The 17,281-nt window shown below is 41.5% G+C and overlaps 1 protein-coding gene across 4 annotated transcripts in view; it reads left to right on the forward strand.

The window, feature by feature from the left end:
• The first annotated feature begins 581 nt into the window (after nucleotides 1-581).
• Nucleotides 582-17,281, forward strand: part of SMAD3 (SMAD family member 3) — a 79,568-nt gene continuing 62,868 nt past the window's right edge. For 2 of the 4 annotated variants that reach the window (XM_074916635.1, XM_074916637.1), the window contains exon 1: nucleotides 583-1,111. In XM_074916635.1, coding sequence (XP_074772736.1) covers nucleotides 906-1,111 — 206 coding nt within the window. In that variant the 5' untranslated portion in view covers nucleotides 583-905. Of the gene's footprint in view, nucleotides 1,112-17,281 lie in introns of all 4 variants that reach the window. The other 2 variants (XM_074916638.1, XM_074916636.1) reach the window with 2 other exon arrangements.

The following is a 17,281-nucleotide window of genomic DNA, read 5'->3' on the forward strand; positions in this document are numbered from 1 at the left end:
TTCCACAGAGGAAACAGCCGTGGTGGGGGCTGCATCCATCCCACCCTGCCCGAGCACTCTCTGTCCCTTCTCCTCACCGAGTGGGACTTTGTCGCTTGTGTTTTTTTCGCTGCCTCCCCCTCGGTGGGCTTTCGCCCAGGTACTGGTTTCTGGGCTTCGACGGCGCCGCTGGCCCTCCCCGTGAGCTCGCAGCCCCGAGGAGGGCCGACCCGCACCGCGGGGAGCCGCCACCTCGGCGCTGCGGGGGGAGGCCGAGGGGCCGGCGCCTGGGGCGGGCAGAGCCCCCGCGGGTCCCCCCTCCCCGGAGCGGGGTGAGGACGCTCCTTCCCGCCGCGGTGGCCCCGAGGGGGAGCTTCCCGCCCTGTGCTCTGAGGGGCTGCGGGCGCGGGAAGGCCGCGGGCGCCCGGCGCCGCGGGGAGGAAGAGCCCCGGCCCGCCCGGGGAGCGGGGGCCTCTGCCGGGAGCGCGGGGGCTGGCGGCGGGGCGGGGGGAGGGGGGGAGCGGAGTTCCCGGCGGGCCGGCCGCCTCCCCGCCCTCCCTCGGCGGCGTGAGTGAGCGTGTTTGGGAGGGAAGGAGGGGGTGGAAGCCGGGCCGGGGCGGCCAGCAGGCAATTTGCATGAGAGACAGACTGGGAATGAGCTGGAGTGGGCGCCTCTCCGCGCACACAGAGCGGGGCAGGAGGGGGAGGAGGGAGCTGCCGCCGCCGGGGAGAGGCGGCGAACTCCGGGCAAAGTTTGGTGCCGCGGGCCCGAGGCGCTGAGGCACCGGCGGAGCGGCGCCGGGCCAGGCCAGGCCACCGCCGCCCGGGGCCGGGCTTTGTGCTGCCCGCGGCGCGGCGGGGCCTGCGCGGAGCGGAGCGGGGGGCGAGCGCGGAGCCAGCGGCGGGGCCCAGCCGGGCGAGCCAGCATGTCCTCCATCCTGCCTTTCACTCCTCCCATCGTCAAGCGGCTCCTGGGCTGGAAGAAAGGGGAGCAGAACGGGCAGGAGGAGAAATGGTGCGAGAAGGCGGTGAAGAGCCTGGTGAAGAAGCTGAAGAAGACGGGGCAGCTGGACGAGCTGGAGAAGGCGATCACCACGCAGAACATCAACACCAAGTGCATCACTATCCCCAGGTAGAGTGGGGGGTGTGTGCGGCCGGGGCCGTGGGGAGCACACAAAACAAGGGGCACCCCCCGCCCGGGCACAGCAGCCCCCCACACGGCTGTCCCTGCGGGAGGGACCCCCCCGGGGCGGGCACCGGGGTGCTCGGAGCCCCTTGGTAGCAGGTTTCTCCCCAGGGACTCGGGTAGGGGGGCTTGTTTGGCTTTCCAGCCCCGCTGCACTTCGGTGTTGGTCCCTCCTGCATGCTCTATCCTGGTTATATATATAGTTTTTAAAAAAAAACAAAATTAAAAATAACTGGCTGCAGAACTGGATTACTGTCTAGTAACAAGAGGGGAACGTAGGGAGAAAATATGTCTCCAGCCGAGATTAAAAAAAAAAAAAAAGTTGGAAGCGCTCTGGACTATAGTTATACTTACTGTGGATACTCTCATTGTCAAAAGTTTCGGCGTGTTCTCTAGTACTGTTACATTAAGATTTTCTTCTGATTAATGTATCAGGAAAATGGTTTTGTTTGGGTTGCTTGGTTTCTTCTATATTAGCTAGACTGATGTTACTCTGAAGAGGTGATTTAGAGCCCTGCTGTGCCTATGTTTTCAAATTACTTTTGAAATCGGGAATGCAAATGGCATAGCTGAAGGGGATTGTTTGGAGTGAAAAAAAAGCACGTGAGGGTGAATGTAACTGATTATTTTTTCTCATTTTTGGAATTAACATAGTTTTTATTTTTAGCCTCCATTCTGAGATCGATCTATAAGACCATTATAAATCATAAAGGACGTGTATATAAGTATCCTATCTACGAAAAAATTTCCAAGTAACTTTCAAATAGCTGGCCACAAGTGGTGTTTTATTGCTGAAGATCTGTTGATTTCTGTGAGCTCAGCCAGATGACTGCTGATTCTGTTACTGATTGTTGTTTGAGGGTACTTTTTTTTTCCTTAAACAAAGGCCAAAGTTCATCCTAAATATTTGAATGCTGCATAATTGTATGCTTCTGCGTGAGAAGATATCTCTGTGTGTGTGTATTCATGCTTCTCTTGCGCGCAAACAAATGTATGCTTTCTTGGTTGTCAGAATGATTTAATATGCAGTAGCTAATACAAAGCAGCATCTGTTGCATGAAAAAGTGAAGCAAGTAGCTTACAAATGTGCATATTTGGAACTCCTAAATTTTTCTTCCAATAACTGTAGCGTTTATTTAAAGGAAAAATAAAGTCTCCTTATCTTTTTTGATGGTGAATGACTGTGGCTAAGATTTTGGCCAGTAATGCAAATAGATCTCTCAGCCTTTGTTAGAGTTACTCTGGCTTCACCTAATTGAAGCAGAAATCAAAACCTGTAGAGCTGCCACCCAATACAGATGCCTTAAAACCTGTATTTTTAAATTCTTGGTAAGCAGTACGCCTTCCACATAGATAATAGACTATTTAAACCACTTCCCCGAAATACCATTTCAAAAGAAGAAAAAGGCTTGAGCAGCCCTGCTGATGTGACCTGGGTATTGTGTCTAGCTGATGCTGACCTGTTAAGGAGCAGAGCGTGAAGCCTCTTGGTACTTCTTTTACTAGTAACAAGGTGGTTTAGATAAAGAAGGAAGGTTTTGATGTTTTATGATTCAAAGGAAGCAAAGATCTGGGTGGAGTAGGATGCTTTAATTTAGAAAAATATTTTTAAAGCTTGAAAATAAGTAACACAAGCAGATGTCACAAGTCTTAAATATTATCACCTCCAGAGATTGTCCTGGCTGTTCCTACTGTGCAGAAGTGAATGTCTGTTTCTTTTAGACCTTGCTCTGTTAAAGGAAATCTGTACAGAAATGAAAACATTTCATGTTCACTTATGACACGGAGCCTGGATCCATATCTTCAACCTTGGTATGAGGGAACTGTCAGCATATTTTGATGGTTGCTCCTTATGCCTTGGCACTAGTTTTTGAACACAACACTTCAGACGTACTTTTGTTATTGTTTAGCAAGTGTATTACAGAGATCCACATGAACGTGGTTGGGTTAGTCTGTGCTGGACTCAGCAGCACACTGAGAGGTTAATATCTGTGTATCAGAGATTGGGGAGTGGTGTGGAAATGCGAAACAGCTTCTCTAGAAGTCAGTGGCAGAGCTGGAACTATAATCAGGCCTTGTGACTTTTAAGAGCTGTGTCTTCTCTGGACTGCACTGTTTGTCCTAATGTATCTGTATATCTGATTATTGTGTCACTTGAAATGAGTGTTTGCAAGACCATTTTAGTATGGTTTTACATTTTTGTGGTTTTTTTAAAAAATAATTTTACATATGTTACTTTCCTATTTAGTCAAAAAAGTCTGTTAGAGGAAAAAAGGGGGGAAAAAAACATCATTAAGGATTAGATCATGTTGTGCATTGTCTGTAATGCATCAGTAGACTGAGTTACAGTGGAGCTATGCCAGTGATGACTCTGGCCCAGCAGGAGTAGGGTAAGTCCAAAATTAGCTATTGTATCCATGAGACGAAGCAAGTTTCAGATGTAAAAGTGCTTGAGCTTTGCAGAAACATTTCTCATGGAAATAAGAGCTACACAGCAAATTCCTGTAGTGATCAGGTGGGATTGTTTTAAGAAAGAACAAAAAAAAAGAATTAAATTTTGTTGTAGGGCTAAGGAATTAGAATACTAAATTTATTCCTGCTGTCATTTTTATTTACTTGTAACTGGAAATATGCGTACTGCGTTCTATCTCTTGACAGATTATTAAACACTGAATAGTTTATTTGCTTATGTATTTGTTCAGCCTGTGTTACTTTTCAAAGTGCTCCATTTGTAAGGTGATGTGACAGTCACCTCAGGCCCCAGGTTTTCTCTTGGAAGACCTGCGACAGACAGCAGAAGACTGGAGAGACCTTCAAGGATTTCAGCGTAACACACTGTGCTGGCAGGATTCTTCCTCCTTGTTTCTTCTGCTGGATCAAGAAGTAATTTCCACCTGAAAAACCTACTGGTCTCAGACCATCTGATTGTTTCTTGGGCCACAGTCACAGGTGCTGGACAGAATGGCTCGTTTGGAGAACCTTCCTCCCTCCCTCATGTGGCGTGCTGCTGCCAAAGCCCATCCTTCTCCAGAAGGGAGCTGCCTTTAAACCTCTGTGCACTGAGCTGGTGGGCTTTGGCGTCAGGAGCTGATCCAGTGAGTTGTAGCAAGCTGGGTCTGCATGGCCATCAGATATTTTTTCATACTGTATTGTGCGATGAAGTTGAAAACACACGCTGTTTTGCCCAGTAAAATACATCCTTTGTAGTAGCTGCATTGACGTTGAAAGCCCAGCTTTCAGGATGGGCATTTTTACCATTTTTCAGACAAGCTTGAGGATAGCGCGCCATTAGCACATACCCTGGCACAGCCAGGTGTTTGAGTTTGTGGCCTCTCTGCTTTTTTCTGTGAACAGGCTCAGGTCTACTCCAGCTGCCAGCAGACTTTTTAAAACATTTTTGATGGCTCTTTTTCCTTCTGAGACCGAAGAGTATGGTACGCATGGAATCTGATGGTAGCAAACCCTGCAGCTGACATTACTACATACCTGCAGAACCCCATGGACTTCATCCTTGGGGGCAGAGCAATGAGTTTCTAATACTATTCCTGATCTGAAGAGAGGCCACTGTGCACCTGACAAACCATCAGCATTTTGCCACGGCAATAAAGTGCATTAGGCTGAACTGTGATGAGTGTTTAACTCTTAACCTAGGTAGGGTCTGAGCTGCAGAAGCCAGGAACATGGGATGAGCACTAAGTAATCTCTAAAAGCTGTGTAGTATATATAGTCTTGTTGATATGGGACAAGATAGTAAATGCTTTGTTTCAAGACCCTTAGTGGTACTGCACATATTAAGACATAAATCTCATGATATTTTGTAATATATTTTCATATGCATATTTTTCTTTTGAACATATTACTGTATTTGTTTTTTTTGTATCACCAGTGGTTTTAGGGGAGCCAGGATTCTGGCATGTGAGGAACACCTTCTTTTAAGTGGTGTTTTTTTAATTTAGAAAATTGTTTTGAAGAGAGGTGGGTGTTATTTCTTGCGGAACTCATCTGATAAGGATAGAATGTACCAACTGAAATGGAAACATGGCACATTTGCTTTTTAAAGCAGCTGAACAGCGTGGTCCTTAAATGATTTGCATTTTGGTGGGGAAAACCAGGGATAATACATAAGTGATTTTAGGAACGTCTTGGGTGTGAGCATGCTTTCTGTTGCGTTGGTAGTTGACCACACAATTATCCACAAGAATTGACCATGATCTTAGGATTGCCTTGATACCAGGAAAATATGAAAACTGTAAATACAGTAAGTGGCAGAGGTTGTCTGCAAGACTGTGAAGTATGTTGTTCTTTTGTAACTGGTGCCCATCTGGTTTCAGTAAAGGGCCAGTCGTAGTTTTGTGTGTCCGTGTGCAAATTTATATATTTTTTTTTAATGCCAGTTTTAAACTACCTTGTTTTCGATTTGGCCTGCCCCTGTATGTGAGGAGCTTTAATAATATTGCATAGACTTGTTTAAGAGTGTCTGTACTTAATAGACTGGTGTAACGGTGCACTGGAGATGATTGCAGTACAGTCCCTCTGTGCAAACACAGTCTAGCTACCATTATACTTGTTAGTTCCCTGTTGCTGGCGATTTTACTGCTACAAAACTGTCCACTAACCTATGTACTGACCTAGCTTTATGGGCAGGTTTTTTACAGCCCTATCCTAACCTTTGTGCTGCCACAACCGTGCTGCTGGCAATACCCACACAAGCTAGTTTGGTTGTGGCAGTGATAGCTGCAGGGTAGACGCCGCTTTACACATCTGCTCCTGGCTTTTGTGGCATTAGTGTGACTTTGCAGATCAGGTCTAAAGGTGAAAATATGGTAAGTGTATGTAGACCTTTAGTCAGGTGTGCCTTCTGCCTGCAGCCCCACTTGTACCTTTCTCATCTTCCTCCTTGTCATCTCCCCGAAGGTCAAACCCCCATCTTGGGGCACAGAGCTTTTTGTTTCCTACAGCCCCTTCAGCTTCTCCCCACCCTTGCACAGAGTTGTTGCCTCTTGTATTAGCCTGGATAGTAGCACATGTAGTTGACTTCTAGCCTACACTATGCCGTTTTAAAAAACAAAATGTTACTGTTAAGTTAAAGCAATAACGTTGGTACAACCAGTTGGGGAGTAACTACCCATTCAGTTATGTTGGCAGAGACAAAGGAACTGGGGAAAGGAGGGAGGTCAGGGTTGAGAAAGTGTTGTTCAGCCCCTTCCCTCAAAGTAGTTGCTGCTGGAGTAGCACATCAGACCCAGCCCTTAGTTAGATGTCTCCTCAAATTTGTAATCTGTCAGCAGCCAATAAATTCAAAACCTTTTGTCAGTATATATTTATCTTTTTTTTCTGAGATGTGCAGGCCAGCTAACATTTTGCATTAAAAAGAGGTGATTAAAACTCTTGACTTGAAAGGCAACACAGCAATGTTTATACAGAACATTGATGGCCGAAGGGGAAAAAATGTATTTTACCATTTGTTGAGATGTTTTCAAATACTCATATCTCTGCCTTTTTTATTCTCCCCTTTCTCAAGGGACTGAAATATTTAAAATAGCTTCAGAAAAGACTCATAAGATTCTCATTATATTGTGTAGTAAGTGTTGAATCTTTGTGAAATAAAATGTTTAAAATGGTTGCTTAACTTTTATAGTATTAGGAAGAGACCCTGAACATTGCAGTCATTTAAATATAATGAGAAATAAATGCAAAAAAATTGATGAAATCGAGAAATACACATTGTGCTGGATTATCACATCAGGGATCCAATTAAAATGAGTTCTTCTAATAAATATTGGTTTAATAATGTAAACTTGTGATTGCTATATTATTGCAACAAAAATAAAATTAACAAGATTTAATGGACTGAGCAGCCATTAATTTTCACTTGTTAATTTATTAGGAGCTTCTAATGCTGTTAGATGCACAATAATGCCATTATCCTGCATGAACTACTTTATGAAATAAATAGGGCCAAACGGTGCTTGAATTAAATTGAAATCAGATTTTATTCCCAAATTATCTTTTTCTGTTTTTTATTTTTGTATTATTATTTTTTCTAGCTTTCCTCTATGGAGCGCAATTAAATTTTCAGGGATGGGATGCAGCACTCTCTTCCAGTAAGGCTTATGAATAGTCCTAATTAACTTTTGTCCTTGCCTGCCTTGATGTGCTGTGGAAAAAGCTTTTTCCAGTCCAAAGCTGATTGTGTTGATTGGCAGCAAAGAGAGCAGAGAGGAGCTAAGGGAATAAAGACAGGGCAGAGGTTCTTGTCCAGACATTCTAGTTCTAGTAGGCTGACTCCACCAAGCTTAGCAAATGTTTGCTAATTACATTTCGTTACATGCGACTACATGCGACTTGAGTCCGAACATAAAGACAAGGAAGTTGTTAATAATTGGGTTCTTGTACTTGTCACTGGTAGCCAACTTTCTGTGTGACTGAAGAGACAAGTAATGTGTCAATTGTTGCAGTTAATACTGCTTTTAAAGATGTTTTGAAGCCTTTTAGACCAGATCCTCATTTGCTCACGCATCTCTTTACCATCACTGTCGGAATGCTGGGACTTGCCCTTAGGCAAGCAGGAAAGTTTGATGGCTACTGGTACTGTGGCTCTGTAGAAACAGAATAAAAAGCCAGAGCTCGCTCTGTATTAAAGGCTTGATCCTTCAGAAGCATGGGTCACAAGTGTGAGGAGGAACAAATTGCTTACGTGTAGTAATAGAGGCCCTATTAAAAAATTTTTTACAAAAAGGGGGTAACCCTTGTCTTCAGAAGAGCCCAGCCACATAAGAAATAATGCTCTGCTTTTTAGAGGGTCACCCAGGAATCGTCTGAGCTCCAGAAGAAGAGATCTTTATTGTCAGCTAAGCCTGTTAAACCTAAACTAGTGTAGCTACACTGTTCTGGGTATCTAAATTTGCTCATTTATTAACAAGGTAGGTTTCTCTATCCTGCATGGCTGTGTGTGGTGCAGACAGACTTTAAGCTATTCAAAATGAGTAGGTCAGGAAGTATGTTGGATTGTGTGCCCCAGCAATTGCCTCAAGTATTGAACCGTCATTCCTTTCTCTACAGTGGAGAGTCTCCATATGGTTGCTGGTACTGGCCTTGCTTACATCAAGAGCTCACTTCTGAAGCTGCACATGTCAGTGGGCAGGAGCAGCACTGCGGGAAGGACACGGGGAAGATGGGAAGGAAATGGTAGTTGTTCCTTGTGAGTTTGATTGTTTGACCTGCTATTCCACGAGGAGTCAATTTGAGTACATTTTTAAAGTATTAGGAGCTGCTGTTGATGGTGGAAGATGTGATGAAATTATAAATCTCGTTGGTGAGCCTCATGAAAGAACACACTTAAAAATCGAGCAAAACCTCCCTGTTAGAAATGTAACTTGTGTAAGTCTAGGAAAGGTCGATAGGTGATCTTGAGGAATTTTTCACTAAAAATACCCTTAAAGCCCACTTGCTGTTCAGCACTGAGGTTATGAGAGCAAGGAAGCTGCACGTTTCCGGTAGTTGTGTGACTGGGCTCTGTGTGTACCTGACTCGGTGAACAGGAGCATCTGCTTTTCGATCTCCGGAGGAATGTGCATCGCTTTATGGAAAGTGAAGTGTGTGAATCCTGGAGAGAAGATTGCAGGGGACAGTATGTCAGCAGAGTCTGCCTGGGGCCCTTGCTTCCTTCAGGCTTTGGGGAAAGTCTCAGTGCCAAGGTATTAGGTGGATCATTCTTAGTTCAATTTATAATTTCTAGTTACCTAATCTGAAAATTTCATGAAAACTTTACTTACAAATTGTGTCATAGGAAAGGTTGGTTACGTTCGTTAACTGTAACACAAATCTTTTTAAAAAAGGAAGTCAAAACAGAAATTTCCTCCTTTGTGGTGAAGTTGCAGCCAGCAGTGGTTGAATGATGGATGTTGATACTGACTCTCCTTTTTCACAATAAAAGAGGAAAAACTTTGTCCTTCCTGTTTTAGTTGCTTGAACATGAAGAGAAATTCACTTACTCTTCACAGATGTAGAACAGTTAAAGTTCACAACAATATTGGGCTTATTGGAGGACATCTGTGGAACATAAGAATGCCTCTGGTTTTGTATTCAATGTGCAACTGTTGTTGCTTTATCTACTTAACAGATAGAGAACACTTTTTTTTCCCCCAAATTTCCTTTCCCTTCATAACTGGATTTTAAATGTTGCCGTGTGGGAAGACAAAGACTCAACTACAAGCACCTTTAATTTTGTTATACTCGGAAAGACCAGATGTGGTTTTTTTCATAGGAATACAAAGTCTGTGGTTTCCGTACATGTGGAACTGTACAGAAAAGTCCTTTTCTTATTATTTGTTGAACAAATTGTTGTTCCCCTTGAGTCAGATGCATAGCCAATTTGTAGCACACATATAACAGTATCTGAAAAATTATATCAGTCTTTAGAAAGCATTCTTTGCTTAAAAGAAAGGCTAATAAGCAGCTGAAGTCTTGAGTCTTTTCCCACCCCTTTTGCATGTGTGTAATTCAATGGATTTCAGTAAATTTACTTCTGATTTACATGCAAATGAGAGTCAGGCCAGCACAAGGTAGCAGTGAACTGAAAACGGAGGATAAAGGTGTTTGTAGGTTGAATATTACTCGTTTTTCTCTCTTAAATTCGGGGTGTTTGGGAATTCTGTGGGTTGTTCTTTGCAGGACTTGAAGCCTGCCCCACAGAGCCCGTGAGACCTGAGGGCTCCAGTCCCAAGAAGACTGGACTTGTCAGCCCTGGGCTGGAAATCTGGCAGGAAGCCAGGCAGGATTTAGCTGGAAGTTTGTTGAAAATGATACTTCTCTGCAAAGCGTTTCATTTTCAGAGGACTTCTTGCTCATGTTTCATTGAGGGTTTTCTGATGGGCACTAGCATGGCTTGGCAGAGGCCCTCCACATTTTGTAGCTGAGATCCCACTGGCAGTGGGTTTGGCATTGGCAGCAGCTCCCGATCCTGTGCCTGGGCAGAAGGTGGCATTTGGCTGTTCTTGCTGTTGGTCTTTGTATTTTTTTTTTTTAATGATTTTTTTTTTAAACCATTTTTAACCAGTTTGCATACTGATGCTGAAGCCCTTACAGCGTGCTTCCCCTTGAGCCCCCCTCCCACCTCCCCTACTACACAGCTATACAAATACAGGAAGGAGTAGGGTTTCCTCTTGCACGGCCTAGATAAAGCCCACCCACAATTACAGGCCTTGAACTCAGAAGAGCACAAGGTCTGCTCATTCTTTCTTCCCCCACGGTCAGTAGCCTGTTGGAGGAGAGGTCTAGAATAGTTATTGATGTTGGCCTGGAACCTTCCAAGCGAAACCAGTGAACTGTGGAGAGCCCAGATTGATTACCTTGTAAGCATTTCATGGGCTTGGAATGGTGAAATTTGCATACAGTTTGGCTAATCTTCCTCCGTAACTGCTTCTTGGGCCTAAATTTACCTGACTTACCGAACATAAGCTTCACCATAAGTCAAAACTATCTTATTGGCCTGTTTAGTGCTATTGTTTTCTGTTCAAAATTTTGTGGCTGCTTTTTTTTTATGGCCAGTAGAGTTTTTCTAGAAGATGACTGTTAGAATCGTGGAAAGTGGAAACCAGCTGATTTGAAACCACTGCATTAGAAATAAGCTTTACAAAAACTAACTGTAAATTTTTGAAAAAAGTAGATAATCGCTGCCTGATTATCAAATCTAATACTACTTTATAGCTGATTTCTGTTGCCAGTAAAAGTCTGTTGGCAGTCTGCAAACTGCTTTGAGCTTTGCTCTGAATTAGATGCCATAAATAACTTGTGTGTAGGTAGATGGCTGATCATGGAAGCTTTTTCCCAAATCTGGTTTTGCTTGTTTGGTAGAACTATAGGCTGAAAGTTCATGTATAGAGTTGCAATTGCATATTTGTTTTTCCCAGTCATAACTGAATTAAGATAGGTTTTCAGTTGTGGATTACTGCATAATGAATGTACATTGTGGTTAGGAAAGACTGAAGACATCGGGTTTTGTTCCATACCACTGTGTAACATTGAGCGAAATGCTTAACCTGCTTGTACCTTATTCTTAACTACCTAGCAAATACAGTACTTGCCTCACAAGGATGTCAGAGAATTTTTTATAAGAGTTGTGAAAATCTGTTAAAATCTGAAAAGGTAGACTCTGTTGCAAAACCTTGCTACTTTAAAAAGCTTTCTGTTGCTGTTCAGCATCTCATTCATACTAAGAAAGCAGTTTTGATTTTTGTTGGAAACTTTCTTTGAAAATATGTAGGTGCTACGTCAGTGAGAATATTAGAATTCCATAGATGTTTAGTGGTAAACCTTAACTGGCTTTGCATAATATTTATCTATTCGTCTCTGTGCTGGTGCCTCCTGTACACATGGAATATTTTGACTGGTTGATACACATCATACCACAGTGGTCTGCTACTGAGCTTAAGTTTGGAGTCTGTTAGCACAAGTCCAGGGGAAACACTGTACATGTAGCCGCATGTTTTCATTTAAGTAATGTTATATAACCATATGGGAATTTAATGCCATCCAAATACAAAATGTTAAATGAAATAAATGTGTGTCTGTCAAGTGATTGTGCTGTTGCTAGTGGACGTTTACAGTCATGACCCACAGCAACATAAGTTGGAAAACTGAAACCTTCCTATACCTATAGCTGTGTCTTTTACTGAACATTTTGGCAGCCGCTGAGAGTGCTGGGCAATCACATCTATTTGCTTTAAAACTCCTTTGCATCTGAAGACTTCTGGTGAATTGTTCTGAAAGAGATGACTGAAAACTAATGTCTGGCCATCTGGCTGGAAACAACATTATTAATTAAGCTTTCTCTTTTAAATCATTTACAAGTTTGAAATAAATGCTCTTTTCAAAGACATTTGAAGCAAGTTGGATTTGAATTCTTGCTGTGGGAAAGAGTGTATTTAATGTATTTCTTCACTAAAATTAAGGATTGAGAAATAATGATATGATGGTTACTTAGATTTCCTAAGGGCAGAGCAGGATTAGTCCTTGTGTGTTTAAGTAGTTACTTTCTATGAAGGACAACAATTAAGCTCAGATGCTGTCAGATACTCCCATTTAAAAATTAAAAAAAATCTTTACTATGCAATATTCATCAAGTCCTTTTAAAGACCTTTTCATTATGGTCATTCCACAGCCTGTTGGAAGTGCATATGCCCTATTGAAATGGGAGCATTTGTGATTTTGTACTATCAATCTTAAAGGTAGCAGAAGAATTTTTGCCCCCTTTTGCTGACTGTGAAGTCCTGAGGACTTGGTTTAATTACTTGAGGTTAATGAGGGACGGAGGCAAAGCAATGCTTAGGGTGCAGACATCCTGAGACCTGCTACAGTGTGCCACAGACAAGACAGAAGTGATACTACTCTTGAGAATGCACTTCCCATGCTCTAGATGGAAAATAGGAGTCAGTTTGAAAGCTGCTCCTTCTGCATTATAGCAGTAATTTGTAACATATTCATAATGTAGCATTGATAACTGAAAATCAGTTTTATGAATACAATTAAATACAGGAAGAGATCTCTAGCATTTTAGAATTGCGGAATCATAGAATGGTTTGGACTGGAAGGGACCTTCAAAAATCAGCTAGTCCAGCTCCCTGCCATGGTCAGGGACATCCTTCACTAGATCAGGTTACTCAAAGCTCTGTCCAACACTTCCAGTGATGGGGCATTCAAACTTCTCTGGGCAACCCACACACAAAGAAATTACAGAAGTGCTGAGGATACACCTCCTTGTATACTTGAGAGATGGTATTTTGTTGTGTGTATGAATTTTTCAGACTTAAGATGGGTACAGCTCCCTCCTGCCTTGATTTTTCAGTACTTTAAGCATACCTAGCAGTTCTCATTGGTATGTTTGAGGGCTAGATAAAACCTATCTGTAAGTACTGCAGTTCCTGATGTTTGCACTTGGAGAATATATTTGTATCTTAGGATATCAGAACTGTTCTAGCCATTTAAATACATGTAACAGTGTACAGTCATGAAGGGAGAACCCTCAAATAGTGTTCTGGGTTAAAAGAATAGTTCATGTAAACATCCCCTCAGTTTCCTCCCTTTAGTTCTCCATTTTTTTTGCTAATGGTGTCTGTGCTGTAAAGTATTGGTGTGCTAGACACAAATGAACCCATATAAACAAGTGAAGGCCTTGGAAATTATGGCTTGAAATTGAGTTTTGTAAGTCACTACTTTGCATGCCAGGCTCTACTGGTTTGAAAGCCCTGTTGAGAAAGCTGCTTCTAAACACCAGTAAAAATAGACATTTGAGTGTTCTGATTTTAGAAAAAAAAAAAAAAAGCATTTATTGGATTATGATTGGCTGATGACTTCGAAGCTGGAGACAGTTTTATATTACAGTGCTTCTCACTCTGCTTATTCTCTCAGTTCCCGTTCTCCCCCCTCTTTTTTTTTTTTTTTTTTTTTTTTGTCTTTTATTGCTTTCTATTTTTAGGATGGCATTTTAGAGTTTGGGTTGTACTGGCAGGGCAGCTATTCCAGAAGAAAAAGAAAGAAGAAAGGTGGGAGGGTAGAGCTAATGAGCACTAATAGTCTGTTATTAATTTGGCTTTTCAGTGCTTATGTTCAAAGTTTATATATTTCCAATGTATCTGATAGTCGATGAAATATCTGCTTGCACTTGAAGCCGTTGATCACATTTTGACAGTCTTTATGCACTTCAGTAGAAGAGAGGAAAAGTAGGAAGTTTAGGATTGGAGAAAGGCCACTAGAAGTTTTAGGACAATTATTTGTGTATTTTATATTTTTGTGTGTATATTATTTTTCAAATATAAGTATATAAATAAATAAAAACTTGTGTCCAGTTGAATTAGCTTCAGGTAGAAACTGGTATTTTAATTAACCATTCTACGGAGAAAAAAAAAAAAAAGAAAGCATTGTAACTTCATTTAAAAAAAAGTTAATGGTCTATTAACATTTGAACAAAATATGAATAGCCCTTGTTTAATATGTATATGAAGTAATGAGTTAATAGGTTTCTAGTCAGTTCTAATGCTGATCGGAGATTTGAGCTGCTTCAAGGGCGTAAAAGCTGGGGGAGGGAATTCCACAGTATTTAGTGCATGTGGATGTGAAATTCCTCCACCCTCCTGGTGGCCTTGATGCTGTGCGACCCTGCTAAAACCGTTTTGTGATGTGCAGCTGACCATAGACTCTTTGCTAATTGTGCCTTTTTGACTTGCATTCTCCTCTGTGTGTGTGTGTGGTTTTTTAGAGGTTGGGGGTGGGTTTTTTGTTTAAATATTATTTTTCTTCCTTGTGCTGTGTCTGAGAACCTTAAAAAACAGGGAAAGATGGTTCTTTGGAGGGCAAGAAAATGAACAAAAATGCTCTTTGTTATGAGAGCAAAAGGCTTTACTTAGTGTGACAAAATGTAAAAAAATCCAGGCATAGGTGTTCTTGTTTTTGAAGCCTGAGTGGTATTTGATTTTTGTTATTAGTTCAGTAAAGTCACGTATTTTTTTCACCAGTGTGACTTCAGGGCTATCATTTTTGCACGTGTAGAGCAGCTCTGTATTTATATCACTATGAGAGAATAACTGGGGGAAGCGTGAAAGACTTTGTTGCACTTTTGCTTTAGGATCACATGTAGATTTTACAAGTCATATTGTATTTCATCCTTAATTTTGGTTTGCAGTCACTGTGCTACTTGGAGCTATGAAGAATGTTTTTCTAGGTTCATTTGAGAGTTGAGTGTTGTCAAAATCTGGCTGAAAGTTGGTCCAGTGTAACTGCATATGTAATGTATTGCTATAAATTAAATCACTGAAGAATTATTTTTAGAAGACAAGGATTATTTCGAAACACAGGCAATAACTTTTCTACCAATGATTCGGTAACTTACCACTGTCAGTTAAAAACTGCACCTCACTTGAGTTAGATCCAATACTAGCCTGCAGGATTTTTAAAGTTTTGTTGTTTTTTTTTTTTTAGCAAGTAAGGTTGTTTCTCAAAGGTACTTAGTCTCTAGAATAAACATGTCTTTAGAATAAACAGGAGACAAACATGTCTCTTGGTTCACAAAAACCGATATGTGTATTTTGTTTTGTAGCTGTCATGGGGACTGAGGTCTGCTGCTTAATCTGAAGCTGGCAATCCTTCGGGAATGCAGTGTACAGGCTTGCTCATAGGATAACCTTTCTCCGGTTTTGTTTTCTGGTGTTATCTCCTGGCACAAAAGACTGGAGGAGGAGTAAGCAAGTGAAGTGTTTAAAATTTGCATATCTTTATATCTACTGCAGTAGTTTGCAGGGACTGAAGAAGAGGTGACTAAGGAAACTGTGTTTGTGTGTGTTGTGCAGCAGTCTACATGGATGAAACTGTTCGTGTGGTCTTTTCTTTTGGGAAATTCGAGATAAGTTTTCCCCAGACTGAAGCAGTTGATAGGCGCTGTGAGTGCATGCAGTTGGCTAGCAGATGCATCCAGGCCAGCTTGTTGTAGCAAGCGGCGTTATGTTGGTGGAAGTTGAGATAGCGATAATGCCCGCTTTTATTTGTCAATAAATTTTTATCTTGTACTTTAGCCCCAAATATTTTCTTAATATGCCAATAAATGGCAGAGTGGATTTGGACAGAGTAGATGTCTCAGGCTGTGCTTCCTGTGTCTCATTAACATTGTTTGGAAGCGAAGTTAATTTTAACAGAAATGAAAACTCCAAATTGTCTCATTTCTATGTACTTTTATGCTGACATATCTCCACATATTATGATAATGATATATCAGTAACATAAATTTATTTATGATTTCCACTTCTACAAGCATCGTTCTTGTTACCTACAAACCACTACAGGAGTATTACTCACTGGGTGAACCGCTTGACTTTGAAGAATGTGACTATGATGAAGTGTTTAGTTTTCTCACATCCTACACCAGTGACTGGTAGTTTCTTGTCACTGTTGCTAAAAGGGACTGTTCAATACAAGTTTGTGGCTTTACTAGCAAATAGGTATATTGTGATTTCTTGGTGAACAGACATCTAGCCACACGCAAAGCTATTACAGTTGGCCATTTGGTAACTGTGCTTACAAGGTGCCTCTGAAGTGACTAGCACTGAAGATGCAGACTCCCTTATGCCTTTTGATGGCCCCTTCAAAGAAAAGACTAAATGATGTCTCGTTCTGTATGGTAAGTAGCCTGTTAGCTGTCATGTCTTCTAATGAAGACATTGAGCTCTGGATATATCCTTAGTCTAGCACTTTTCATGAGGATTGAAAGCTTTTTGCATGCTGGAGGAAGGTGTTATGACAAAGCGAAATGTGGATGCAAAACTGGGTGTTGCTGGACTCTGCAGGGATTTGGTGTTCTTCGTGTGGAACGTGAGTAGCTGTGTGTCCCTTATGCAACAAGTAAATGAGCACCGTTGAAATACTCCTCTATCTTCTTAACTGAGTCTGGCTCTTCTGCAATTCAAACATTTGTTAGCACACAGATAAGATAATTGTACAAGAGGCAACATTACCTGTTAATTACCTAATCTTCCCATGTGCAATAATATGCTCCCCAGATATGTTGGATAATACCAATGTGAAGTGTTATAACTTTATGGAACTCTTCACTGAAAATTACTGAGCTCACCACTGCATTTTGTCAGAGACTAGAACGTTTCAGAACATGGATGTGGTAGTGTCAATGACAGGAATTGTGCCTGGAGTGTACTGAACAAAAAAAATGCTTCTTATAATCTTTTAAGTTACATCAAAAGAATTGTGTATAATTTTAACATACTGTTACCATCAGGTGGTGGTGTTCATATGCATCTCTAATTTATGTAGCATTACTTTCCATAACTTTTTGCCTTAGTTGAAGCCCTTTGTGAGATTATTTCAGCTAAAACCTCTCATTCTTTGGCATTTGGTCTCTGCAGTGGGTTAGCAATACTTAAGGTGATAGATCAGCACCTAATAAAATGGGATTAACTCTAAATTGAAAATAAGTAGAAAGAGCCTACTGTGGAAATTACAGGGTTTGCTTGTCATTACTGATTCATTCTGGAATATGTGTAGTAACTTTCAGTGCAATAATCAGCAAGGTGAGGGTCTTCAGAAGACTTTATCACTAACTGTTTTTTACTACTT

The sequence above is a fragment of the Athene noctua genome, chromosome 13, assembly GCF_965140245.1.
Source record: "Athene noctua chromosome 13, bAthNoc1.hap1.1, whole genome shotgun sequence".
NCBI classification, from domain to species: domain Eukaryota; kingdom Metazoa; phylum Chordata; class Aves; order Strigiformes; family Strigidae; genus Athene; species Athene noctua.